General features: G+C 39.6%; 1 protein-coding gene across 3 annotated transcripts in view; it reads left to right on the forward strand.

The window, feature by feature from the left end:
- LOC109918272 (ubiquitin-conjugating enzyme E2 E1) overlaps nucleotides 1-26,998 on the forward strand; it is a 98,657-nt gene extending 71,659 nt beyond the window's left edge. For all 3 annotated transcript variants that reach the window (XM_048605912.1, XM_048605923.1, XM_048605919.1), the window contains 3 exons: nucleotides 17,649-17,781; nucleotides 24,507-24,654; nucleotides 25,739-26,998. In XM_048605912.1, the coding sequence (XP_048461869.1) occupies nucleotides 17,649-17,781; nucleotides 24,507-24,654; nucleotides 25,739-25,836 (379 nt within the window). In that variant the 3' untranslated portion in view covers nucleotides 25,837-26,998. The remainder of the gene's footprint in view (nucleotides 1-17,648; nucleotides 17,782-24,506; nucleotides 24,655-25,738) is intronic.
- The last annotated feature ends 226 nt before the right edge of the window (nucleotides 26,999-27,224 follow it).

Consider the following 27,224-nt stretch of genomic DNA (forward strand, 5'->3'; position numbering starts at 1 on the left):
TCGGGCCTAGATCTAGGCCCGAAACGTCAGCTTTCCTGCTCCTCTGATGCCTCTTACTTAAAAGAAGTATTGGGTTTTTGTTTTGAGGCTGTGGGAATTTTTGTTTGTTCATGGCATGTAGGCATTGCTGGCTAGACCACCATTTATTGTGAATCCGCTAACTGTCCAGAGGACATTTAAGAGTCAACCACTATGGGTCTGAGTCACATGAAGGCCAGACTGGGTAAGGATGGCAGACTTCATTTCATTAATGAACCAGAAATGAATTTATGACAAATGGTTGTATAATTGACTTTAGGCTAGTTTTTATTTCTCGATTTTATTGAGCACAAATTTCATCAACTGTCAAGCCAAGATTTGAACCCATGTCCACAGAATATTAGCCTGAGGTTCTAGACCAGTGACATTACCACTGTGCTGGTGCTCTTTGAACATTTGAAAATGAATGTTCTTCTATTTGTGCTGTCACAGTACTCGATTATACACACAAATGAGGGAGGCTATTACAGCCCAACTAACTCATTTTTCATGGAAATCTTTGATTCTCCAACATCTGGGATAGCTTCTCAGCATTTACATCTCTCCAATTCCTGGAAGAGCTTTCCAAATATTGATCACTTTTTGCATGAAGTGGTGGTTCCTGGTATTAGCCATGGAAATTAGTTCAGGAATTACTGGAGGCAGTGATGGAAATCCTAAGCATTGGGTGTGTGGGGTTGAGGGGGGATATTAAGGAGTTATAGTCATGCAGCGTGGAAACAGATCCTTTGGTCCAACTCATCCGTGGCAACCAAGGTTCCCAAACCAAAATTGGTCCCAATTGCCTGTGTTTGTCTCATCCCTCTAAACCTTTGCTATTCCTGTCCCTATCCAAATGTATATTAAATGTTATAGCTATATCTGCATCTGCCACTTATTCTGGCAGTTCAATTCACATACAAACCACCCTTTTGCAAAAAAGTTTCCCTTCAGGTCCCTTTTAAATCTTTCTCCTAGCACCTTAAAATTATGCCACCAAGTTTTGAAATCCCCCACCCTAGAGAAAAGACCTTTGCTATTCACCTTACCTATGCCCCTTATGATTTTACAAACCTCTTAGGTCACCCTTCAACCTCCTCTGCTCTGGGGAAAAAAGTGCTCATAACTCAAACCCTCCAGTACCAGCAACATCCTGGTAAATCTTTTCTGAAAGCTCTCCAATTTATTAATATCCTTCCTATGGCAGAGTGACCAGAACTGCACACAGTACTCCAAATGTGACCTCACCAACGTCCTGTAAATCCTCAACATGACGTCCTAACTCCTATACTCGGTGGTCTAAGCAATGAAGGCAATCATGCTAAACTCTGCCTTAACCACCTGGTCTCCCTGTGATGCAAATTTCTAAGAACTATACATCTTAACCCCTAGGTCTCTCTGTTCTGTGATGCTCCCCAGGGCTCTGCCGTTCACTGTACAAGTCTGCCCTTGTTTGTTTCACCAAAATGCAATACCTCGCATTTATCCAAACTAAACTCCATCTACCACTTTTCAGCCTTTTGGTCCAATTGATCAAGGTGCCTTTGTAATCTTAGATAACCTTCACTATCAACTATACGACCAATTTTGGTGTCATCTCCAAACTTACTAACCATGCCTCCTAAATTCTCATCCAAATCATTTATATAAATGACAAACAAAAGTGGACCCAGCACTGATTCCTGCGGATCATCACTGGTCACAGGCCTCCAGTCCAAGAAATACCCCTCGACCACCATTTTGTATCCAATTGGCAAGCTCTTCCTGAATCCCATGTGATGAACTTTACTAATTAGTCTACAGTGTAGAACCTTATCAAAGGTTTACTGAAGCCCACGTAGACAATATCTACCACTCTGCTGTCATCAGTTTTCTTGGTTAGGTCCTCCAAACAAAAAGTCAGGTTAATGGAGACCTAATTTCTCTCTCTCAAGGCCATGCTGACCATCCCTAATCAGTCCTTGCCGTTCCAAATGCATGTAAATCCTCTCTCTCAGAATTCTTTCCAACAGCTTGCGCATCACTGATGTCAGGCTCACAGGTCTATAGTGCCCAGGCTTCACATTACAGCTTTTCTGAAATAAAAGCACAACATTAGCTACGCTGCAGTCCTCCGGCAACTCACTTGTGGCTGGAAATGAGACAGATATCTCTGCTAGGGGCCCTGCAATTTCTTTCCTAAATTACCACAATGTACTAGGATACACTTGATCAAGTCCCAGAGATTTATCCACCTGTTTGTTTTTTCAGACCTCTAGCACTTCCTTTTCTGTAATGTGGACTGTTTTTAAGGCATCAATGTTTATTCCCCGAGTTCCCTAGCCTCCGTTTCTTTCGTGAAGTATTCGTATCTCTCCCATCTTCTATGGTTTCACACATAGATGCCCTTATTGATCTTTAAGGGGCCTTATTTTCTCCCTAGTTGCTCTTTTGCTCTTAATGAACTTGCATCTCTTTGGATTAGCTTTGGCAGATAAGGTTAAGGATATCTCGTATCCCCTTCTGCCTGATTTACCTGTTAAGAATACTCCTTAAATTCTTCGCGATTTAATTGATCCCAGTTGTCTATACCTAATATTTGACTCCTTATTCTTGACCGGAGCCTCAATATCTTTATTCATTCATTGTTCCCCACTCTTACCAGCCTTAACCTTCACTCTAACAGAAAGACAATGCCTCCGAACTCTCGTTATTTCACTTTTGAAAGCCTTTACCTGCGTCATCCCTTTTACCTGCGAACAGTCTACTCCAAACAACTCTTGAAAGTTCTTGTCTCATCTCATAGCATCAAAATTTGCCTTACTCCATTTTAGAACTTGAACTTTTATACAAGGCCTATCCTTTTTGATTATTATTTTAAAACAAATAGAATTACGAACACTCATTCCAAAGTGCTCCCCCACTAACACTTCAGTCACTTACCATACCAGAGGCGGTCAAGTTTTGCTCCTTCTCTGGTAGGTAGATAAAGAAAATTTTCTTGAGCACATTTAAACAAATTCCTCCCCATCCAAGCTCTTAACCCTATGGCAGTCCCAGTCTATGTTTCGAAAGTTAAAATCCCCTACTGTTACAACTGTATTATTCTTGTACATATCTGAAATCTCTCTCCATAATTGTTCCTCAATTTCCCTCTGACTGTTGGGGGGCCTATAGTACAAAATCACCAAGGTGATCATCCCCTTCTTATTTCTGAGTTCCACCCATATAGCTTACTGGATGGTCCCTCAGAAATATTCTCTGAGTACAGCAGTAATGTTTTCCTTATCAAAAACACCATTCCTCCTCTTGTCTTGCCTCCCTTTTTATTCTTCCTAAACCCCAGAAAATTTGAGCTGCCAGTCCTGACCCTCCCTCGGCAATGTTTCTGTAATATCTACGATGTCCCAGTCCCATGTTCCCATACATGCTCCTGAGTTCATCTGCTTTATTTATAACACTCCTTCCATTGAAATAAATGCAGTTTAATTCTTCAGAGTTACCTTGTTCTCTGACTTGTTCTTGCCTGCCTTTTCTAATTGTGGATCTCTAATTCAGAATAATCCTCCTCTGTGTTTCTATTCTCACTATTCCTTCGGATTCCCCACCCCACCCTACCCCCACCCAAATTAGTTTAAAGGCTGCTGAATAGCGCTAGCAAATCTCCCTGCCAGGATATTGGTCCTCTTCCAGTTCAGGTGAAATCCGTCCCATTTAAACAGGTCTTTTTTGGCCCCAGAAGAGATCCCAAAGATCCAAAAATCTAAATCCTTGCCCACTGTGCAATCTTGTCAGCCATTGATTTATCTACCCTATAATCTTATTTCTACTCACTAGCACGTAGCACCAAGACTAATCCAGAGATTACTACCTTTTGAGGTTCTGCTCTTTAACTTCCTGCATAACTTCCTATATTCATTCTGCAAAGCCTCAACCCTTTCCCTAATTATATTTTTTTGTTACCAATGTGTGCAACTTCTGGCTTCTCAATCTTCCCTTTGATAAAATGCTGCAACCATTTTGAGACTTCCTTGACCCTGGCACCAGGGAGGCAACATATCATCCTGAATTCACACTCATGGCTGCAGAATCTCCAGTCTGTGCCTGTGACAGGAAAATCCCCTGTAACAATTAACAATTACTCTTTTGAATTGACTAAAGTTTCAAAAATAATTTTAAATGAAACAATTTCTGCTTCTGCTCTAGGAAAATCCACCCTACTCTCCTTCCATTTTTTCACAGGAACTGAGGAGGAGTGTGATCTGAAATCTAATAGGATTCAGGGTGGGGTTTTGAAGCATTGGGACTACTGGGATCTACAGTATTTTGGGGATGGATTTCCAGGAAAAGGCTATTTAAAAACCCCTCTGTAGCTTCCCACACATTGGCTACATCAGCCTTCCATTTCCTCTTCTTCTTCTATTCCTATCTTTTTGTCTTGCTTCAAGCAGTTAAGTCTACATTTTCAGGTTGTTACAATTTAACGAATGAAAAATAAAATAGGCAGGTGCCATGTGCCTGCTAGAAATGCACAAATAAGTGTAACGAGTGAGATCATTAATTTGTATGGTCTTGAATAATAACACACGTACCTGCATGAGGTCATTCTGAATTTTTAAAGCTGACGGATCTGAGGCCTACCAGGTGGCTCTGTGTCTCATTGTCATATCGCTTGAATGGACAATGTTAACCTTTTGCTTTGATTATGAGGCACTGTGACTGTGGCCTCAACACCTTAATTTTTTAAATGCAGAGTTGCCTATTTGTGTCAAAAATAAATGATTTCAAATGCTTTAAATCACAGACTGTTTTTAAAATGCTGTAATGTCTCCCAAGGACTGTGATTCACCATATGACCCTCTAAGAAGTGATAAGTGATCTTTGCTCCCTACTAAGAAATACTAGAAAAATCCAAGCTGCTTTTTGGAGGTAAAATTCACCAGAGAGGGCAAGTCTTGCAAGCAAAGCCTTTTCCAATTGCTGCAGTCAACTAAACAGCCAAAGGTTCTAATCACGGTACCATGGAAGAGGAACAAAGGATGGTATCTTCCTGTTTTCAGACTAAGCCCAAAAGTGGGAAAGATTAGAGGACAGAACTGTGGCCTATCAAAATGTGAACACCCACTGGATCTTCCAGCAAGCAGGCACCAACTTTTTTGGCTAGTGGAACTTCTACTACGATTAAACTCTTTTTAAAATAAAACAGTTCCGGCCATCAAGAGCTGTGAGCCAATGAGACACTGGCATTTCCAGCACTGAGTACCACAGGTAGAGCCAGGCTGCTGCTGTTAAAACAACCTCAAGCTTGTTTTAGGCGGCGGGAAGGACAGTGTCTCAGGTGAGGTGTCTGGAGGTGAGATTGACATTGTATCCAGAAATTCAGGCGGGGGGGCTTGCTGAGAGAAATCAGCTTCTGCCCTGTGTCCAGTCCCTCGTACTCCTCCTCAAATGATAGCCTGACATGCTGATTAACCAATCAGTTATGTTGACTCTCAAAATAATTGAGCCTAGGCAGGAATAGGCTTTTAAGTAGACAGAACCAGAAGAGTTTGCCCAAAGACTCCCTCTCTGATGTAGTCTATCATCAAGCTGAGCTGAGAAATCAACCTGCAGGCAGATCAGCTAGGAGAACCATTTGCAGCTGCTGAGAAATCTCTTTTCTTCAGACCTTCGCTGTAACCAAACTATCAACACAAATTATATAATATTAATGGTGTTGATCAAGTTAACTGTGCAATTTCATGCATCCCACTCAACTTGTTGATGTCTCACAGTCCAAAGTGGAGAAATACATAGTCTAGCATGAGATTTCAATGGAGGCTGATGTGACATAGCTGATTCCTGATAGATGGCCTTTTAGTTAGTTGTAAATACTCCTATCATTTAACTTCTTTGTTAACATAACAAGGTACAGAATCTTGAGTGATCTGTTCGCTACCATTAATAATTAGAGAGGTCCTTACAGTCAGCATTGAGGCTCTTGGCGCAGTGGTAGTATCCTTCATATGAATCAGGAGTCCTCCGTTCAATTCTGCTCAATGTGTTTCAATACATGACAGAACAGGTTGATTGGAAACTATCTAAAGGGCCTTGTTGGGGTTCTTGTGCTGTGGTAGTATTCCTAAGTCTGGACCAGGGCTTGGATTCAAATTCCACATGCTCCTGAGATGTGTAACAATATTTTACAGCAGATTTACCAAAAAATATATAGAGGATCTTTTAACTGCTTTTGTGGTGCAGTGGCAGTGTTCCTACCCCTGGGCCAGGAGGCTTGGGTTCAAGTCCCACATGCTCCGGTTGTGTGTCATAATGTTTCTAAACATGTTGATCAGAAAATGTTTAGATACTGTGGCAGTCATATTGTTCTTGCCTCTAAGCTAGAAGGCCTAGGTTCAAGTCCCACCTGCTTCAGAGCATAACACGTGCTGAACTGGTTGACTAAAAATATCTAAACTGTGCATAGAAAGGAAGTTTGGTGGCAGTGAACTACCCTAAACACAAGCCAGTAGTGGTTCATACCCAGAGCCGAATACGGCAATTATGAAACATCAGCATCTGCACCCAAACACAGATTGAGTTAAATTCCATTTATAGAAATAGTTATCTTCAGCTGTATAAATTTTTTTGTCCGAGAGAGTATTGTTGAGTTTAGAAGAAGTGAATGCAATACCAAATGATTTGATCTCTCTCCTCATAAATCGTAGAATCCCTACGTGTGTAAGTAGGCTGTTCTGCCCATCGCGTCCACAGTGACCCTCCAAAGAGCATCCCACCCAAACCCAACCCCTACCTATCCCTGTAACCCTGCATTTCCCATGGCTAATCTACCCAGCCTGCATCTCCCTGGACTCTACGGGCAATTTAGCATGGCCAATCCAGCTAACTTGAACATCTTTGGAATCTGGGAGGAAACCCACGGGGAGAATGTGAAAACTCCATGCAGACGGTTGCCCAAGAGTGGAATCAAATCCAGGTCCCTGGTGCTGTGAGGCAGCAGTGCTAGCCACTGAGCCACTGTGCCGTCTAGTCCTGCCATCCCATGAATTAATTTGGTAAATCTTCAGTAAACTCCCTTTATAGCAAGAACGTCCTACCTCAGATGAGGAAACCAAAACGGCGCACAATACTCCAATGTCCTGTACAATTGCAGTGAGACATCCTTGTTCCTGTATTCAAATCCTCTCGCTTTTAATGTCAATATACAGTTTGCCTTCTTTACTGAATTTGCGGGCTTTCAGCGACTTGTGCATAAGAACGTGCAGGTCTCCTTTAAAATGCCCCTCTCTCAATTTACAGCCATTCAAATAGTAATCTGTCACCTTATTTTTACGACTAAAGTGGATAATCTCACATTAACTCACGTTATACTTCATCTGCCATGCATTTGTCAACTTACTCGGGCTGTCCAAATCAAATTGCAACATCTCTAATCTTCTTCACAGCTCCCCTTCCCACACTGCCCCCCACCCCCAGCATTGTGTTATTTGCAAATTTTGAGATGATCTATCTAGTTCCCCCATGTAAATCATTAATATTGTGAATAGCTGACGTCCCAGTATCAGTCCCTGCAGTACCGAACTAGTCACTACCTGCATTCAGAAAAAGCCTCATTTATTCCGACTGTTTGCTGTTTGCTGTCTGCTGACCAATTTTATATCCATCTCGATACACTCACCTGAATTCCATGTGCTTTAATTTTATAAGTTGGTCTCTTCTGTGGGTCAGAAAATCCAAAGAAACCACATTCACTGGCTTCCCCGATCAACTCAACTATTTATGTCCTCAAAGACTTCCAGTAGATTAGTATATGTCTGCAGGCTGTGTCTGATTATACCACTGTTTACTAAGTGCTCTGTTCTCAAATCCTTGATAATGGACTGTAGCATCATCCCATTCCTCCTCCTCCCCCCCAACTGACGTCAGATTCATTGATCAATAATCCCCTGTTTGCTCTCCACCTCCCTTTTTAAATAGTGGGGTTACATTAACTACCCTCCAGTTCCTCCGTAGGACCTGTTCCAGAGCCTAAACAGTCTTCGAAGATGATCACCATTGCATCCACTATTTCTAAGGCCACTTACTTAAGTACCCTGGAGATTTCAGCTTTCAGCTGACTGCATTCAAAATATCTTTTATACGTTCCTTGTACCATTCCCACTTTTTTTTTTGCTGTGGCCTTGTTTGACTCTGACCTTTGATTCCTCTATCTTGTCTTATTCTCCTTTTTTGTCTTTTTTATTATTTTCCCTGATTCCCTTTGCTCTATCATGTGCATAGATTCCCATTCCTCTGCCAATTTAGTTTAAACCCTCCCCAACCACACCGGCAAATACTCCTCAGGTGTAACTCATCCAGTTTGTACTGGTCCCACCTCTCCAGAACCGGTTCCAATGATGCAGGAATCCAAACCCTCCCCCTCACGCCATCTGTTTAGCCACAGGTTATATCAGATGAACACACTATTTCTATTCTGACTAGCGCATGACACTGGTAGTAATCCTGAGATCACTACTGCCTTTTGATGTCCCACGTTTCAGCTTGCTTCCTAACTCCCCATATTCTGCTTTTAGGACCACCTTTTTTTAAAATACCTACATCGTTGGTACCTATTGCAGTTGCCCATGGGTGAAGAGAATTGTTATTTGAGGTAACAGTTTTCACAGTCAGAATCGTGGCCTTCATGCTAATGGCAACCAGATAAGAAAATCAAATGCCTCATAGAAATTTTAGTGGAAAAGAGCAAACTTGTTATTTAGTAAAGTGTAAAAGGGGAAGTCTGATACCACCATAATCACAGGTTTAAGTAATTGCCATTTCATATTATACTTGGCAATGTACTGAAATTGTAAGTGCAACTAACTACTTAGCATCCTTTAGACAAATGTCTGTAACTAGTATAGAGAAGCGGGGTGGGGGGGGTAGAGAATTGAAGGATGAATGGTATAAACACCGAATGACTTATAACAAAGGATATAAACAGAGAACCTCATGAGTGGATACTGGAAAACAGATAGCATTGTAAAAGGGGGGCAATTGCAAAACATTATTTAGGGAAAATAAACAATCACAGCTTTACAAGGTAACAAACCCTATCCATTCTGTGTGATAAACCCTTCACCAGACATTTGCAGCTGTAATGATCAGAGGGGAGAGGGCAAGCACTGATATCAATGCTGCACGTGAATGTAATGCAGCATGTATAAACAATTCTTCTGTTTTTTATTGGGTGAGGTGGGATGTCTTGGAATCTGTCTCCAGTCTGGTTTCTGCCAGGCCAAGTAGCAAGGAGCTTGACCAAGAATCGTCTTTAAAATCTCTTTCCAATAGTACCAATATGTACCATGACCACTGGCTGTTCACCCTCTCCCTTCAGAATGTCCTGTAGCTATTCTGAGACATCCTTGACCCTTGTACCATCCTAGAGTCTCATTTACAGCCACAGAAACACCTTCCCCTTAAAGTTGAATCTGCTATGACTACTGCTTTTCCACACTTGTTGCTCCTCCCCTGATGTGGAGGTGCTGGTGTAGGACCAGGGTGGACGACATCAGAAGTCACACGACACCATGTTATAGTCCAGTAGGTTTAATTGAAATCACGAGCTTAAGAGCACTGCTCCTTAGCCAGATGAAGTGATCTGACGAAGGAACAGTTTAAAATCACCCTTATTTTAAACTTGAGGCATTGATAGACTAAAAACCAGGATGGGCCAACAGCAGATGGGTGAACATGACTTGATGTGGGCTACAGTGTGAGAAGCAAAATTTTAGATGCACTGAAGTTTATATGGGGTAGAAAGTGAGAGCTGGTCAGAACAGTATAGGTGTGCCTATTCCAAGAGGTAACAGGCATGGATGAGGGTATCAGGAGCAGGGAGGGTTCAAGTTGAATGATACTGTGGAGGTGGGGTTAGGTAGTCGGAAGTTCATCTCTTGAGTTCAGCACACCAAAGCTGGAAATGATCTGGCATCTGTTTCACTCTGAAGCAAATGGTAATCATGAAATGGATTTTATGATTAGGACCAAAGTCCCTGGTTTCTATTTTCCCAGTTATTAATTCAACAAAATCTCTCTTCATCTGGACGAGCAGAATTAGAGTCAGATGTATAGCACGGAAACAGACCCTTTGGTCCAACTTGTCCATGCCAACCAGATATCCTAAACAAATATAGTCCCGTTTGTCAGTATTTGGCCCGTATCCTTCTAAACCCTTCCTATTCATATACTCATTCAGATGCCTTTTTAAATGTTGTAATTGTACCAGCCTCCACCATTTCCTCTGGCAGTGCATTCCATACACGCACCACCCTCTGAGTGAAAAGATTGCCCCGTAGGTCCCTTTTAAATCTTTTCCTTCTCACCTTAAACCTATATCCTCTAGTTTTGGACTCCCACACCCCAGGGAAAAGAACTTGTCAATTTATCCATGCCCCTCATGATCACCTCTCTGTCTCTGGCGCTCCAGGGAAAACAGCCCCAGCCTATTCAGCCTCTCCCTATAGCTCAAGCCGTCCAACCCTGGCAAAATCCTTGTAAAACTTTTCTGAACCCTTTTAAGTTTCACAACATCCTTCCTATAGCAGGGAGATCAGAATTGCACACAGTATTTCTAAATTGGCCTAACCAATGTCCTGTACAACCGCAACGTGACCTCCCAACTCCTATACTCCATGCACTGACCAATAAAGACAAGCATACTAAATGCCTTGTTCACTATCCTGTCTACCTGCGACTCCACTTTCAAGGAACAGTGAACTGGCACTCCTAGGTCTCTTTGTTCAGCAACACTCCCCAGGACCTTACCATTAAGTGTGTAAGTCTTGCCCTAAATTGCCTTTCCAAAATGCACGACCCCACATTTATCTAATTTAAACTCCATTTGCCACTCCTCAGCCCATTGGCCCATCTGATCAAGATGCCATTGTACTCTGAGGTAACCTTCTTTGCTGTCCACTACACCTTCCAATGTTGGTGTCATCTGCAAACTTACTAACCATATCTCCTATGTTCACATCCAAATCATTTATATAAATGACAAAAAGCAGTGGATCCAGCACAGATCCTTGTGCTACACTGCTGGTCACAGGCCTCCAGTCTGAAAAGCAAGCCTCCACCACTACCCTCTGTCTTCTACCTTTTGAGCCAATTCTGTATCCGAATGGCTAGTTCTGTCTGTATTCCATTTGATCTAACCTTGCCAACTAGTCTACCATGAGGAACCTTGTTGATCACCTTACTGAAGTCGGTATCGATCACGCCCACTGCTTTGCCCTCAATCATTCTCTTCATTACTACTTCAAAAAACTCAATTTGTTAGTGAGACGCAACTTCCCATGCACAGAGCCATGTTGGCTGTTCCCAATCAGTCCTTGCCTTTCCAAATACATGTAAATCCTATCCTTCAGGATTCCCTCCAACAACTTGCCCACCACTGATGTCAGGCTCACCGATCTATACTTCCCTGGCTTTTCCTTACCACCTTTTCTTAAATAGTGGTACTGCCAACTTCCATTCTTCAGCACCTCACCTGTGGCTATCGATGATACAAACCTCTCAGCAAGGGGCCTGACAATCACTTCCCTAGCTTCCCATAGAGTTCTAGGGTACACCTGTTCAGGTCCTGGGGATTGAGTCACCTTTTATGCAGGTTAAGCCATCCAGCACCACCACCTCTGTAATATGGACATTTTTCAAGATGTCACAATTTATTTCCCCATGTTCTGTGTCTTCCATTTCCTTCTCCACAATGAATACTGATGCAAAATACTTGTTTGTATCTCCCCCATCTCCTGCAGTTCCACACACGCCTTTCTGATCTTTAAGGGTTCTATTCTGTGCCTAGTTACCCTTTTGTCCTCAATGTGTTTGTAGAATCCCTTTGGATTCGCCTTAACCCTATTTGCCAAAGCTATCTCATGTCCCCTTTTTTGTCCTCCTGATCTCCCTCTAAAGTATACTCCGACTACCCTTATACAGTCCTACGGATTCAGTCAATATCAGCTGTCTATACCTGACATGTGCTTCAAACTTTTTCTTGACCAAAACCTCAATTTCTCTAATCATCCAGCATTCCGTACACCTGCCAGCCTTGTCCTTCACCTTAACAGGTATGTACTGTTTCTGGACTCTCGTAACCTCATTTTTGAAGGCTTTCCATTTTCCAGCTGTCCCTTTACCTGCAAACATCTGCTCCCAATTAACTTTTGAAAGTTCTTGCCCAATACTGTCAAAATTGGCCTTCCTCCAATTTAAAACATTTAACTTTTAGATCCATTCTATCCTTTTCCATCACTATTTTAAAACTAATGGAATTATGGTCACTGGTCTCAAAGTGCTCCCCCACTGACACCTCAGCCACCTGCCCTGCTTTAATTCCCAAGAGTAGGTCACGTTTTGCACCTTCTGTAGTAGGTACATCCACATACTGAATCAGAAAATTTTCTTATACACAATCAACAAATTCTTCTCCATCTAAGAGTCCCAGTCTATGTTTGCAAAGTTAAAATCATCTACCGTAACCACCCTATTATTCTTAAAAATAACGGAGATCTCCTTACAAATTTGTTTCTCAATTTCCTGCTGACTATTGGAGGGGGCTGTATAGTGCAATCCCAATAAGGTAATCATCCTTTTCTTATTTCTCAGTTCCACATAAATAACTTTCCTGGACACATTCCCAGGAATATCCTCCCTACGTACAGTTATATTGTTATCCCTAATCAAAAACGCCACTCTCCACCTCTCTCTTACCCCTCTTTCTATCCTTCCTATAGCATCTATACCCTGGAACATTAAGTTTCCTGTCCATGCTCCGAGTTCATCTGCCTTACCTGTTGGGCTTCCTGAAATAAATGCAGTTTAATTTATCAGTCCTACCTTGTTCTCTGCTTTGTTCCGGACTGTTTGACTTGCTCCTTTTCCCAACGGTACCAATCTCGGACTGATCTCTTTTCTCCCTATCTCCCCTGGGTTCCCACCACCCACTGTCTAGTTTAAATCCTCCCCACCAGTATATTAGTGCCCTTCCAATTCAGGTGCAATCCGTCATTCTTATACAGGTAATTTCTACCCCAAAAGAGATTCCAATAATACAAAAATGTGGATCCTTCTCCCCTGCACCAGCTCCTTAGCCATTCATTCATCTGCTGTATCCTCCTATTCCTACCCTCACCTAGCTCGTGGCAGTGGGAGTAATCCAGGTATTACTACCCTCAAGGAAATCCTTTTTAACTTCCTGCCTAACTTCCTATATTCTCTCCTCAGAATCTTATCCTTTTCTGTTCCTATGTCATTAGTTCCAATGTGTACAACTACCTCCTGCTTGGACCTCTCCCCTTTGAAAATATTTTGCGCCTTGTCAGAGATATCCTTCATCCTGGCACCAGGGAGGCAACACAATTCTGATGTCTTACTGTCGGCCACAGAAATGTCTGTCTGTGCCTCAGAGTCCCCAGTCACAATCGATTGCTTGGAACCTGATGTACCTGTCGTTGCGTTAGAGCCAGTCTAGGAACCAGAAACCTGGCTGTCAGTGCTATATTCCTCTGAGAGTCCATCACCCTCTACATTTTCCAGAACAGCATACTTGTTTGAGATGGGATAGCCACAGGTGACTCCTGCACAACCTGCCTCCCTTTCCTGGAGGTAACCCATTGACCTTACTGGATCCTCGGTTTATCTCCATCCCTTGCTCCTGTAAATTCCTCATTGCCTCTAATTGCTGCTCCAACCAATCCATGTGATCCAATAAGATGCGCAACCAAACACACTTCCTGCAGATTTAATCGTTAGTAACATGGAACCTCTCCTTAATCTCCCACATCCGACAGGAAGAGCACATCACTCTACTAAAGGCCATATTTGCAAGGTAACAATCTACACACCCAGAAAATAACAGTCCTACTGCTGTAAAAAAACACTGCTTCAGGCTAACTTAGTACCTGTGTTTTATATTTTTAAAGTTTAATCAAGAAACCAATCTCCATAAAACACATGATCAAAAAAAACCCACTCTACTCACTATTGTAGATTTACAAAAATAAACAGGTTACTTTTTAAAAAGCCACTTAGCTGCTCCCCTGCTGTGTGTTCTCCCACACAGGTTTCTCTAAGGTCAGCTGTGAATTTCGCTGTTTGTTAATTTTTCTGAGACAAACGCCGATGTCTTGAGAAATCAATCAGCGAAACAGGTGTGCAGATTCACTGGTATGTCAGAAAGCATAGATTTATTTTTCCATTTCATTAGATTTGAATGTGGTCACTACCTTTGTCTGTCTTCCTCCTTTTTAAAATGCTGTTATTTTTGATTTTATTTTGAATTTGTCGTGTAGATGTGATTTTAATGACAGCATCACAGAGTTGTTGCATATTTAAAAACTAAGATATATCAGCACTGCAGGCAGTCCAGAGGAGGTACACTTAGCTGATACTAGCTATGGAGGGACTGTCTTATGAGGAGTGGTTCAAAAGGTTGGGCCAGTATTCTTTGGAATTTAGATAAAGGAGAGGCAATCTTACTGAAACATACAAGATTCTTAGGGTATAGGTGGATAGGTTGTTTCCCCTTTGGGAGAAACTTGGACCAGAAGAGACCACCTCAGAATAAGGGGTCACACGTTTAAGACAGAGATGAGGAGGAATTTCTTTTCTTAGAGTAGTGAATCTGTGAAATTCTTTGCTAAGGCTGACCTGTTATGTATATTCACGGTTGAGATAGGCAGACTTTTTATCTGTAATGGAAATCATTGGTTATGGGGAAATGCAGGAAAGTGAAGTTTTGATTTATCAGATACACCATGATCTCATTGAATGGCAGAGCTGATTTGATGGGTTGAATGGCCTTGCCCTGTTCCTGTATCTTGTACTTCTAAAGCCACTACTCATTTTATAAATGTCTGAACTAAATAATTCTGTTTTTATTTAAGCTTTAAAATTTGAAAGATCCAAGTGCGATAATGTAGTTGTTCAATTTGGTTCAGTTCTATTCATTGAATAGTTAGTGGTTTGATTTGTGTACTTTGGCAATTATCCTGTACCGATGTAAATTTTGCTAAAATTACTTTCAAATTGCAAGAAAGGTGAAAATTAATATTTGCCTAAAAGAATTGATCACATTTATAAACAAACGCATATTATTAGTCATTGGAAAAGTGGAGCGTAAACTCCAAATTTTAAGAAGTGTGATGTGATTTTGCATCTGTGATTTCTTCTGCATGCTAATTTCCTGACCTAAGACATCAGGAAATGCACGTGCTAAGTGGTGCAGTAATTGTCTAATTAGATCTTGTCCCTTCCATTTGATCACTGCAGGTGATTGATTAAATTTTATTTTGAGACAATAGGGCCTTGCACAGGACAATGTTAGTGTACTCCCTGGAGGCCAATTTGAACTAGCATTGATGAAACATTTCGAGGTGGGTGAGGTTTAGAGGTTTAGTTCACTGTCAACAGTGTCATGAATTGCACTCCAAATGGAAGAGAGAAAAAATCATCCAAGCTTTGGATCTGAATTTTTCCTGCAGTATTGCTGTCCTTGTTTCATTCCCCTGTCCCTTCATACTGCCTGCATTATCGTCCATCCTTCAACGCTGCTTGGCCAGAAAAATTAAAATTAGATAACCTGTGTACGGCAACATAAGAGACTGATCAGTGTACTAATAAAATAATAATATGTTTTCTTCACGTAATTATAAGAAAGGACTGGGTCTCTTAGAGTACTTTGGAAAATTCACATTGCATTTTGCAGTAGGTTCATTCTGGAATGCTATCAGAGCTTAAGTATTATAACCATTTTTAAGATCATTTTTAGATCTTCAGATATCTCTTCAATAAAATGTTTAAACTTGCCTGTTTCTCACATCTGCTGTTCCAGTTGCAGCTATCAGAAATATATATTTACAACTATAGTTCAATTTCTCAGGGACATATGAAGCAGGAAATTGAAATGTCGAGAATGTACGATAAAATGGAAATTATTTTTGTGTGTCTTTGTGCAGTTTGGCAAATATAAACTGGAAGATGCCAAAACAAACTTTTTTGAGTTCTGGCAAAGGAAATAAAAGTGCATGCTGAGATTAAAAAAAGGAATTGATAGTTTTCAAAACCAAGATTCAGGCACTGAGGCCGTCTACCATGATGACTTTGACTGGTCTCCAAGGGAAAACATGAAGGCAATTGACTAAGGAAAGGTTGTGGATAGTCAATTTGAAACATAAATCATGCAATAACTACAGAACCAGCCAGTAACCAACTGTAAAAAAAGAAACTGTTTGTCACCAAGAAGTTAGCTTACCTCTCATTTATTGACAACTTTCTATGTTTTTGGTGGAAGTAATTGATACTTAATGTTCTTAAATTATTGGCTAAATGCCTCTAAACTGCAGTGGCCAGATTAACTCTACACTTTCTATAATTTTGAGCCTTTGACTTTCTGTAAAAATTTGGAATCACTTGAGTAATTTGATGCCATGTGAGGGGAATGGGGAAAAGACTTCAGGATCCTCCTAGAAGAATTAATTAAAATGAACTGAATGGCCTTCATCATCCATAATGACCTTTTGAAGATTGAAAGGGTGTGTTGGGGTTCAGGGAATGGTGACTAGGATCATTCATTTGACTGAGTTGTGAAGAAATGGGAGTACTTAAACCCTTTTCACTGGAGAAAAGACTAAGGAAGAATGTTGGTCAGTTTAGGCTAACCATTCAATTTTCAGCTCTTACACTTTAGTGTTAAATCATTATGATTCTCTTAACAGATCTCTTTAGATGTCAGGAGTAGCTTTATTATTGTTATTACCTATACAACAGACTATGGAATAAAAATTGCAATGCATTCTCCCTGGCCCTTTTTTTTCCCTCACATTCATTTTAAGCAACTTTTATCCATGCTTTTGTCCTGATTTATGTGCTAGTTTTTCTGTTTTCATAATCCTACTCTCCATTTTGAAGTTGGGCTTCACAGTTTAAATAAAGATTTTTGTTTTCAGAATATTATCTTCGATCTAAGTGTTCTGATGATGCATGCCTTCATCTTTTGCTATGATATAAATCTATACAGAATTCTATGATAAAACTGGAAGACATAATACAAATTACAATAAATTGATCTTTTCCTCTGCGTTCAGAAGGAGTCACTCACTTTCTACTGGTACCTTAATAAATTGAATAGAAATCTCTGTCTCTTCTCCACCATCTCTTTCTCCCCTCATCTCTCTTCAACCCACCCCCTCCCGCCCCCACTCTCCCTTTCTTTTCCATGGCATTATAAAATTTAAAGCTTCAATGTTGAACAGAAATTTGTTTCCCCCAGGTACTTTTTTTTAACATTAAGCTTAAGTCCCTGAGTTAACATCCTGGAAATCTTTAAATACATCTCCAACATATGGACTGTAGCAGTACAGGAAGATGGCTTACCACCAATTTCTCAAGGGTAATTCAGGGTGAGCAATTGATGCTGTCCTAGCCGTAGATACCCACATCCTGTGTACAAATAATATAAAAATTACATAAGCTGTATGATTCCTGTTTATGCAAAATGAAAATAACCAATTATTTATTGTTCATACATTTTATGAATATGTCAGAAATTTAACTTAAATATTGATCATGTATTTTAAAATCTGTTACAATTTCTTTTTACAAACATTGTTCAGTGCTGGACCAAAAGGCGATAATGTTTATGAGTGGAGGTCAACAATTCTGGGGCCTCCAGGGTCAGTTTATGAAGGTGGCGTATTCTTTCTGGACATTGTATTTTCAGCAGAATATCCTTTTAAACCACCCAAGGTAAGAGACCTTATTTAATAGAACGCTTCATAGGTTTCTGTTCTGTTTACAAGTTTTAAAGTACTGTTAATTTATTTATAACTTGATGCTATAATAACTGAAAATTGGTCCCTGGTCATTTCTAAAGGCTGTGCTGTATGAATCACTTTTCATTGTGTTTGATTTCTTTTCTTTTGTTAGTTTCTCTCATAGTGTGGAATTTCCCAAACAGCAGAGGAAGCAAAGTCTTTGAATTTCGTTTTAGATTCATTTGGCCAGTTTCTGACTCTTGCCTTTCCTTCCTAGATCTTTGTTTCTATTTCTGGAAAATACTGGCCATCGATATATATTCCAAAGCAACCAACTCCCACATTTAGCTTAACTGCACTTTCTCATGCCTACTTCCTGTAAGGATTTCATTTCATTTCATTCCATTACTGATATTGCTTGTCCTCCCAGTGGTTGACAGGACCCTTAGCCATGCCTGATCCATTTCTGGCACTTTTGCCTTGGTCCCCTCCCTTCTCTCCCAGATCAACAATATGGTTCCTCCTGTCCTTGCCTTCCACCCCCACAGCCTTAAAATTGAAAGGATCATTTTCTGCCACCTCTAGCAGGATGCCCCCAAAAAAAAGTATCATCTCCTTCCCTTTCTTGTCAGCATTTCATTCCCTCTGTGATACCCAGGTTCGCTCCTCAGCCACTCCTAACACTTGCTCGCCTTCTCATGCAAAAGCAGAAAGTGTAACACTTCCCATTTACTTCCTCCCTTCTTCCTGTGCAAGGCCCCAAATGTACCTTACGGGTGAAGCAGAAGTTTTATTGTACAGGCAGTTCCTGGGTTATGAGTAGGTTCCAGTGTGGAGTCTGTTCCCAATTTGATATGTAGGCAAGTTGAAACACAATGCAGGACAATGTAAAACAGCTGTTCTTACGTACAGGAAATGTTCTTATGTTGAGTCTTTAAAATTACACCTCTGTATGAATCGCATTTATAAGTACAAGGATTACTAGGTCAGAGATTCGTATATAGAGAACCCCCTGTTCTTTTCAATCTAGTCTTCTGATTCACTTTTCGTAATATCGTCTATTCTACATTGGTAGATGAGCGACCGCACTCGGGCTGGAGGACTGCTTTTGCGAAAAGCTTCTACTCTGTCACTAAGAATGGCCCTGGCCTTCCATGTGCTTGCCGTTTCAATACACCAAATTGCTGTCATGCAAATATTTCTATCTCAGGCCTGCTGCAAGGCTCCAGCAAAGCCCAATGCAAGCTGGAAGAACAGCACTTAACTTTCTGGCACCTTACAGCCTTCAGGACTCAATATTGAGTTTGACGTTTTAAGAACTTTGACATGTCCTTGATCTTGATTACATCCCATCCCACCGTGTATCCGACTTACACTAGTTCACACTCGGCAAAGTCAATCTTTTGGGACAAATTGCACCTACCATTAGCACTTCCTTTAACATTTGCTTTGGGCACTCTCATCATCATTTTCCACTCACTCCCCCTCTACTTTTGTCAACACTAATAACCGTTATTTTCTAGCACTTTTCAGTTCCAGAGAAGATTAATATCACACTCGAATGTTAACCTTGTTTTTCTCTCCACAGCTACTGCCAGATCTGCTGAGTTTCTCCATACATGATTTTTATGTTTGGTTGGCTTCCTTGTTAATAAGCATCTAAGATTATGGGTTAAACAAGAAAATAGAATTAAATTCATGATCAGATCAGCCATGGTTTTATCGAATAGCGGAGCAGGCTTGAAGAGCTGAATAGTCAACTCCTGGTGATTCATATGTATTTATCTGATTCATTTAGTGATGAGATTTTACATAATGTACACCACTGCTGACAGTGGGTGACACATATTAACTTAAGGCACCAACAATCTTGCTACTTATATCGGTTTCTCTTATCAAGAGAGGATCCTTTTCCACTTCAAGGAGTCTAGTTGAGGGATAATAAAATGTTTGTGAAGAAGTTTAACTTTGATGCAGTGTTAGTGTCATTAACATTCTTGGGTTTCTTAGTACTTTGCAGTGTTTTGTAGCATTAGAAATGGATATAGTACTCTAGTTATGGCTTAACCAGGGTTTTATAAAGGTTCAGCATAGCCATCCTACTTTTGTACTCAGTGCTTCTATTTATGAACCTAGGATGCATCACGCTTTTCTTATTATTCCCTTGTGTCCTGCTGCTTCAAAAATCTATGAACATGAACACTCAATTTTCTTAGAAGCAGCATAGTCTCAATGGCAAAGTTCTCTATATCACTTATACTGGGCTGTATCGTCTCACATGTCTCTCTGTTGTTAGCTTTCCTTTGTCTGGCTGCAAGCCAGTGACATCACCCTCGCAGTCTGACATACTTCCAAGTTTAGAATAATGAGCAAACTTTCAGATTTTACTCTGAATTCCAATATCCAAGCATCATCATTTTGGCACAGGGGTTTAAGCACTTAAAGATTAGCCCAGTTAACATTTCGGGTTCAGAGTTAGCAATACCATTTCACTTGCTCTAATGCATTGACGAAATGATAATTACAACTACCTGAAGAATAATTTGTAGAGAGAATTTTCCACTATTTAGTGTTTTTTTTCTTGTTTGTTGCTTCCCTCCTATTATGAGGATACAGTCATACAGAGGTACGATTTAGCGAATGTTTGGCATTTGCTTGTGACATGACTAACTGGCCATTTACCTTGTGAGAGTCATTAGTAGTGGATGCCCAATCACTATTTGGTTCTGGGAGGTCATCACAGCCAAACTTAATAAATGTTTATACCACCCTTTTCAACATGCTAGGTTGTAATCACAATTTAAAAATAGCTGGTTTATTTTTAATTTGTTCATACGTGTCCCCTTCATCCTTACCCAAAAAGAGGCATAAAATTCATTTTATCATTATTGACATGTACATCTTAACTAAGACCAGTTGTAACAGCACAGATTTTAAATCGCACAAACAACATTCTCAGTCTCTAAGACACAGTGCTATATCAGATGATGTCTTTAGATCATACATCAGAGGAACAGCAGTAAGCTATTCACCTCATCGAGCCTGAATATCACCATTCAATGAGATCTGGGCAGAACTGATAATCCTCATCTTGTTTTCCTGCGCCTTGATGGTTTATTCCCTTACTGCTCAGAAATATATCTATCTTAACCTTGATGAATATACTTAACGACACAGCCTCAACAGACCTCTGCAGTAAAGAATTCACCAGATTACTCTGAGGGAAACTATTCCTTCTCTTCTCTTAAAAGGGCAATCCTTTACTCTGAGATTATGCCCTCTGGTTCTAGATTCCCCCACAAGGGGAACAATTTTTCCAGCCCCCAAAGTATCCTTTTTTTTTCAATAAGGTCTCCTCTCATTCTTTTAAAGTTCAATGAGTACAGGACCAATCTACTCAACTTATTCTCATAAGTCCTTCCATATCTGGGTTCATTGTAATGAATCTTCTTAGGACTGCCTTCAATGCCAGAATATCCTTCGTTATTCAAGGGAACCAGAACTGTCCACAATTTGAGTCTGCTCTGAGTAGTGCCTTACATAGTTTCATCAATACTTGTTTTTAGACTCCATTCCCTTTGAAACAAAAGTCAGCATTCCATATTCCTTCCCTGTTACCCAATGAACTCATACGCTAGCTTTTTTGTGATTCATGACAGGTATCCCTAAATCCCTCTGTGATGCAGCCTTCTGCAGGTTTTCACTGTTCAAATAATATTCAGGTCTTGTTTTCTTCAGGCCAAAGTGAATAAACTCATTTTTGTACATTTATATTCTGTCGCCGAAGTTTTTGCTCACTCATGTAACCTGTCTATATCACTCTGCAGACTTTGTATCATCCACACCACTTGCCTTCCCACCCATTTTTGTGTCATCCACAAACTTGGTGATAGCACATTCACTTCCCTCATCCAGGCCATTAATATATATAGTAAATAATTGTCGCCCCAGAATTGATCTCTGTGGCACATCACTAGTTACAGGTCACCATCCTGAAAATGCTCCCCTTGTCCCAACTCTCTCATCTAATAGTTCACCAGTCCTTTGTCCAGACTAATATATAACCTTATTCTTTATTCATTCATGGGATGAGGGTGTCGCTGGCTAGGCAGCATTCATTGCCCATCCCTAATTGCCCAGAGGGTAGTTACAAATCAACCACACTGCTGTAGGTCTGGAGTCACATGTCGGCCAGACCAGGTAAGGATGGCAGTTTCCTTCCCTAAAGGACATTAGTGAACCAGATGGGATTTTCCAACAATCGACAATGGATTCATGGACATCATTGGACTCTTAGTTCCAGATATTTATTAAATTCAAATTCCACCAGCTGCTGTGGTGGGATTTGAACCCGGGTCCCCAGAACATTATCTGAGCCTCTGGATTAACAGTCCAGCGATAATACCACTAGGCCATCGTCTCCCCAACCTTAACACTATAGGCTCTTTATACAGCAGCTTTTCCTGTGCTACCTTTATCAAACAGTTTTTGGAAATACAAATATATTACATCTACTGGTTCCTTTTTTATCCTATTTGTTACTTCTTACAAGAATTCTAATAAATTTATCAGGCATAATTTACTCTTCTTGAAATGATGCTGACTCTGCTTATTTATATTTATTTATATTCTGTATTTCTAAATGCTCTTGTTTACATCCTTTAATAATAGATATATACATTTTCCCAATGACTAATGTTAAACTGTTGGGCCTATAGTTGCCTTTTTTTTTGGTCTCCCACCCTTTTTGAAATGATGTGTTACACTTGCTGTTTTCTAATTTTCTGGGACTTTTCCCAAAATCAAAGGATTCTTGGAGGATTACTACCAGTGTATACACTATCTCTATAACTAATTCCTTTAAATTCCTACAATACAATCCATCAGGTCCAGGGACTTACCTGCCTTTAGTCCCATTAGCTTCCAAGGTACATTTTTGCTAATAATTATTTTCTTCTCAACACCTTAATTATTTAGTATTCTGGAATGCTGTTAGTGTCCTCAATTATAAAGACTGATACAAAGTATTTATTCAACTCTTCCATTTCCTAGCTTATTATTATTTTTGCAGCCTTATTCTCTAAGAGGCCTGCGTTCACTGTGGCCTCTCTCTTTTCATTTTTTTTTCAAAAAGCTCTTGCTTCTTGTGCTTTTTATTACTTTCTAGCTTGCCCTCCTAGCTTATTTTTCTCTTTTTGTTTGTTTTTGAAGCTTTCCCAATCCTGTTTTGACCATTAATCTTTGGCACATTGTATGTTTCATCTTTCAATTTGATACTGTCCTTAACTTGCTTAGCTATCTATGGTCAGTTTATCCCCTTCCAAGAATCCTCCTTTCTGTTTGGGAAATATCTTTGATGTGAATCATGAATGATTTTTTAAAACATCTGCAGTTGTTCCTCAACTGTCTTTTCTGCTAAATTTCATTCCCAGTTCACTCCACACTATAACCTGCTAGGCCATTCAGTGCACTTGTGATAAATTTTAACTTTGTATGAAACGCTGTTCTGAAGCAAACAGTTGCTATTGAAAGGAGCTACGAGATTATTTAACATTCTGTGGTCCTCCAGATATTACAGATGTTCTCCACTCCATTTAATAAGATTATTTGAATAGTGAGAGGATATAATTTAATTGAAAAACTAAATTAAAAGTACAATAAGATTAGAATAATTGATATATTCTGGCATTGAATTTAACTTGCAGTTTGGAGCAAGGCACTAAATTTGAATACTGCTCTTGAGAAAACAGTGTATGATTCTGTCAGCCTCAGTTGTTGAGACCTTTGTTATAATGCTGCCTAGGATTAATTGTTTTCCAAGTGCTGTTGTAACAAGAATTTAATGCATCTTTATGCAATATTGATGGGATTTGGAGTGTGGCTGTGTTTTTCTAAATACCACGATATATGTCACCATGTTGAAAGCTACAAAATTAAGATTTATTTGAGTTGCTGAAAATCAAACTTGAACTTTCATTAATGTCTGAGCAGCTTAGAAGTTGATTTGCATTGTAGCATATTAATGTTGTACTGTTCATATTTAACACTAATAATATAAAACTAAATGTTAATTAATTACAATGTGAGGGGAAGCCTAAGCCCAAAACCTCTTGAATGCATTATAAACTGTCAATAAATAACACCAAATTTTTTAATTGCATTTATTGTAAACATACAAGGATCATGCAATGGAGTAGGTGGGAGGAAACAAGGTGAAAGACTTAAGCCTGTTGTGATCATGAAAGGGAAGTTAGATTGACATCCCCAAAACACAAACAGTAGTGGCATTGCTGATTTACGGCCCTTTAGATTTTTTGCCCCTTTGTTTTAAGAGTAGTTAATGGTTGTTATACAAAACCACCCAATTTGTAATGTGATTTACCATGTCGGGCTGTGAAAAAAGTTCAACGCATGATCAAATCACAAATGATTATTAGCTGTGTATGATAGGATTGCTTTTGATTTGTGACTAACAGTATTTGCCATTGTACTGTGTTACGTCCACTAACAGGAGTTCAGACAGATGAGAAAATCATCTATATGAATTCCTGTTTATCTCTCAACTGTAGTCAACTCAGTTACTTACTGTCAAGGCACATGTACGTAATGTTTTATTGTACTAGAAATATGTTTTGGTATTATACTATGAGGAGTATGTTTTATTGGAACAGGTTTTTTTTTCAAGTATGCATGTTAATTTTAAACTGAAATTGACAGGTGACTTTCAGAACAAGAATCTATCATTGCAATATCAACAGTCAAGGTGTGATTTGTTTGGATATCCTGAAGGACAACTGGAGCCCAGCACTGACCATCTCCAAGGTTCTCCTGTCAATTTGTTCTCTTCTAACAGATTGCAATCCTGGTAAGAGGAATTAGTGTATAGTCGTCTTATGAGTGGTTGTGGGTTACTTGATAATGGGAATGGGTGGCGGGGGGAGGACTGGAGGTGCTGAACAGTTGAGGCAAGGCCATATGATCCATCAGCGAATTATGTCAGACTATCCCATCTATTTGGTTTCTTGAGGAGAGATTTTAATTTCTTCTCTGTTAAAGTTAATGGGAAAAAAAACAACATTGTTCTCTTTATGCCTTTATAAATACTGAACAATAGACTCTTAGAGAGCAAAGAAGCCAGTGTGCTGTAGTGTTCATGTTAGGTGGGTGTATGCTTTAATGCAGGTTTGTAACTGATTTCCTGTACGGTGAATTACCATTCTTTGCTAAAGGGCAGGTTGCAGTAGAAAAGGAGAATTGAAAAGCCAGACATCCTGTGTTTAAAGGCACAACATTGCCAGATGTCAGAAAAACAGATCTCTTTGAGTATTGATGTGTGATGCATATACAAGATAAAGTCTTCAGAAGAAAAAGGGAATACATTGCAACAAAATATGGATTGGCGTTCATCTAACAAGTAGTAAAAATTATTTTATTACAGTGACATATCTACTGATGTAAGGCTTTATAGCTTGTTTAAAATATCAGAAATTTTTATTAGGCAAATTTTACACAAGTATTAAAACCTAACTAACTACAGAGTATTCCAGTGAGATTCAATGTCATTTATTTTCATTTGTGCAATCATATTTAGTTGATATGACTGTATCTCTGCTGGAATAACTGAACTGCACTAATAGGCTCCATGTCATTTTACAAGGGAAGAAAATATCACTTCAGGTTTCTCCCCTGGGTTGCTACTCAGATGGATATGTATTGCTGTGCACATTTAATGAGGACACAGTTGAACTTTGTGATTGGTCACACAGTTGAAGAGCAATCAAATGTAAAGCTATTAAATGATCACTGCTATTTGTTTAGAATTGTTCAGCTATAAGCCACTACTTCAAGTCTATAATGTGGGACAAATGTGTGTTAGGCAAAAAATTGCAATGTTGTAATTCATATATTCTCCAATAGTACATTGACCAATATTTTCTGTTTTGTTGCAGCGGACCCTTTGGTTGGGAGCATAGCCACGCAGTATATGACTAACAGGGCTGAACATGACAGAATAGCAAGACAGTGGACCAAGAAATACGCCACATAAACTCATGGTTATCAATTCTATCGACATTTGTCTCCGATGGAAATGAGCTGCTTCTCATTGAATTGAAAAGGGGAATGGGTTGGGATGAAGGGGAGGGGAGGGGAATGGGACAAGCATTCCTATTACAGGTTTTAAATGCAACAGTCTTTTATTTGCATAAGTCTAGTCGGAACTCTTGATGAGCTTTGTTATTGTAGCTTAAACAATAAACTATTGATCTCTGACAGTAGATAGGAAATTCACATGGAAAAGGTTGATGATTATGACATAATGGGTCATGCAAGACACAGATTTGTTACTGAACTATTAAGTGATACCTCTTTGCTGGTTTAAGTTTTAGTTGTCTGTGTTCACTGTGTATGGTCAAAATTTGAAGATGCTTGTAACACCAGTCAAACTTGCAAGGGTTGATATTGTTGAAAAATGTAAGGGAAAGCCACGCTAAAGACTTCCAGCATTTTTTAAAACCCAAGAAGAGTGATGACCAGATACAACAGCATTGTCTTTATTCAGGGAATAAGGAATGAATTGGCAGAATATTTGTAATTACAGGGAACAGGTTTTATTTTGCAGGGAGTGTGGGGGTGAAACCCAAAATCCTTTTAAGTAACTGTTTTGCCTTATTTGAATTAGGGTCTCAATTCAGTGTGTTTTGTGGACTATGTAATAGGGCAGTTTTTTTTTTACATTAATATTATACAACATTAGGTCCTTTTTAAAATGATCAAACATGTAACCTTAAAACAAATTGATTGAGGGTCTTGAGCCCCTGATTTGTTTCAAATTCTACAATGCCTGTTTCAAAAAACAGTTTTGTCAGTGGTCATGCTTTAGCCAGATGAGAGTATTGTATTAAAATATCTTTGCTTTTTTTAATGCAGAGTGTCTACAAAAGAAGAGTGCATTTTAATTTTGATGTTTTAAGATTTTAGAGAATATTAGAACTTGAGGATGAGCTGTTTAAGTTCTGTCAATTATTGTTAAGACTTCATTGGCCCCCATCATATTGCAAATTCAAAGAATGTTGATCTTTACCAAAGTTGTACAGTTACTGGTCTGTAACCACTGTAATTCTGACTGTTTTCTTTGGGAAGTTAAATTTAAAATGTCAGTTTGTCAGCAACCACACATTCTAATTAAAAACACTGATCATGAAACTTTATTTAATGAGCAATAGTTGAAAAATCTTGATAGTTCTTTCTTAGTATTGTCTAGTTGTTGTAACAACTTTGGAGGATGTACGGCTTGTATACAAAGCAGTGTGGGCTTACTGCTGTAGCAGGAAGTTTTTGTATGACTGAGTGCATTGAGTTGACAAAGAACTAATCAAATCAGTAAACGATTCACTTTCTGCACTTTAGTTTTACAGGTGAAAGATTGGTGCATTT

Source organism: Rhincodon typus, chromosome 2 (assembly GCF_021869965.1).
Source record: "Rhincodon typus isolate 14 chromosome 2, sRhiTyp1.1, whole genome shotgun sequence".
Classification (NCBI taxonomy): Eukaryota; Metazoa; Chordata; class Chondrichthyes; order Orectolobiformes; family Rhincodontidae; genus Rhincodon; species Rhincodon typus.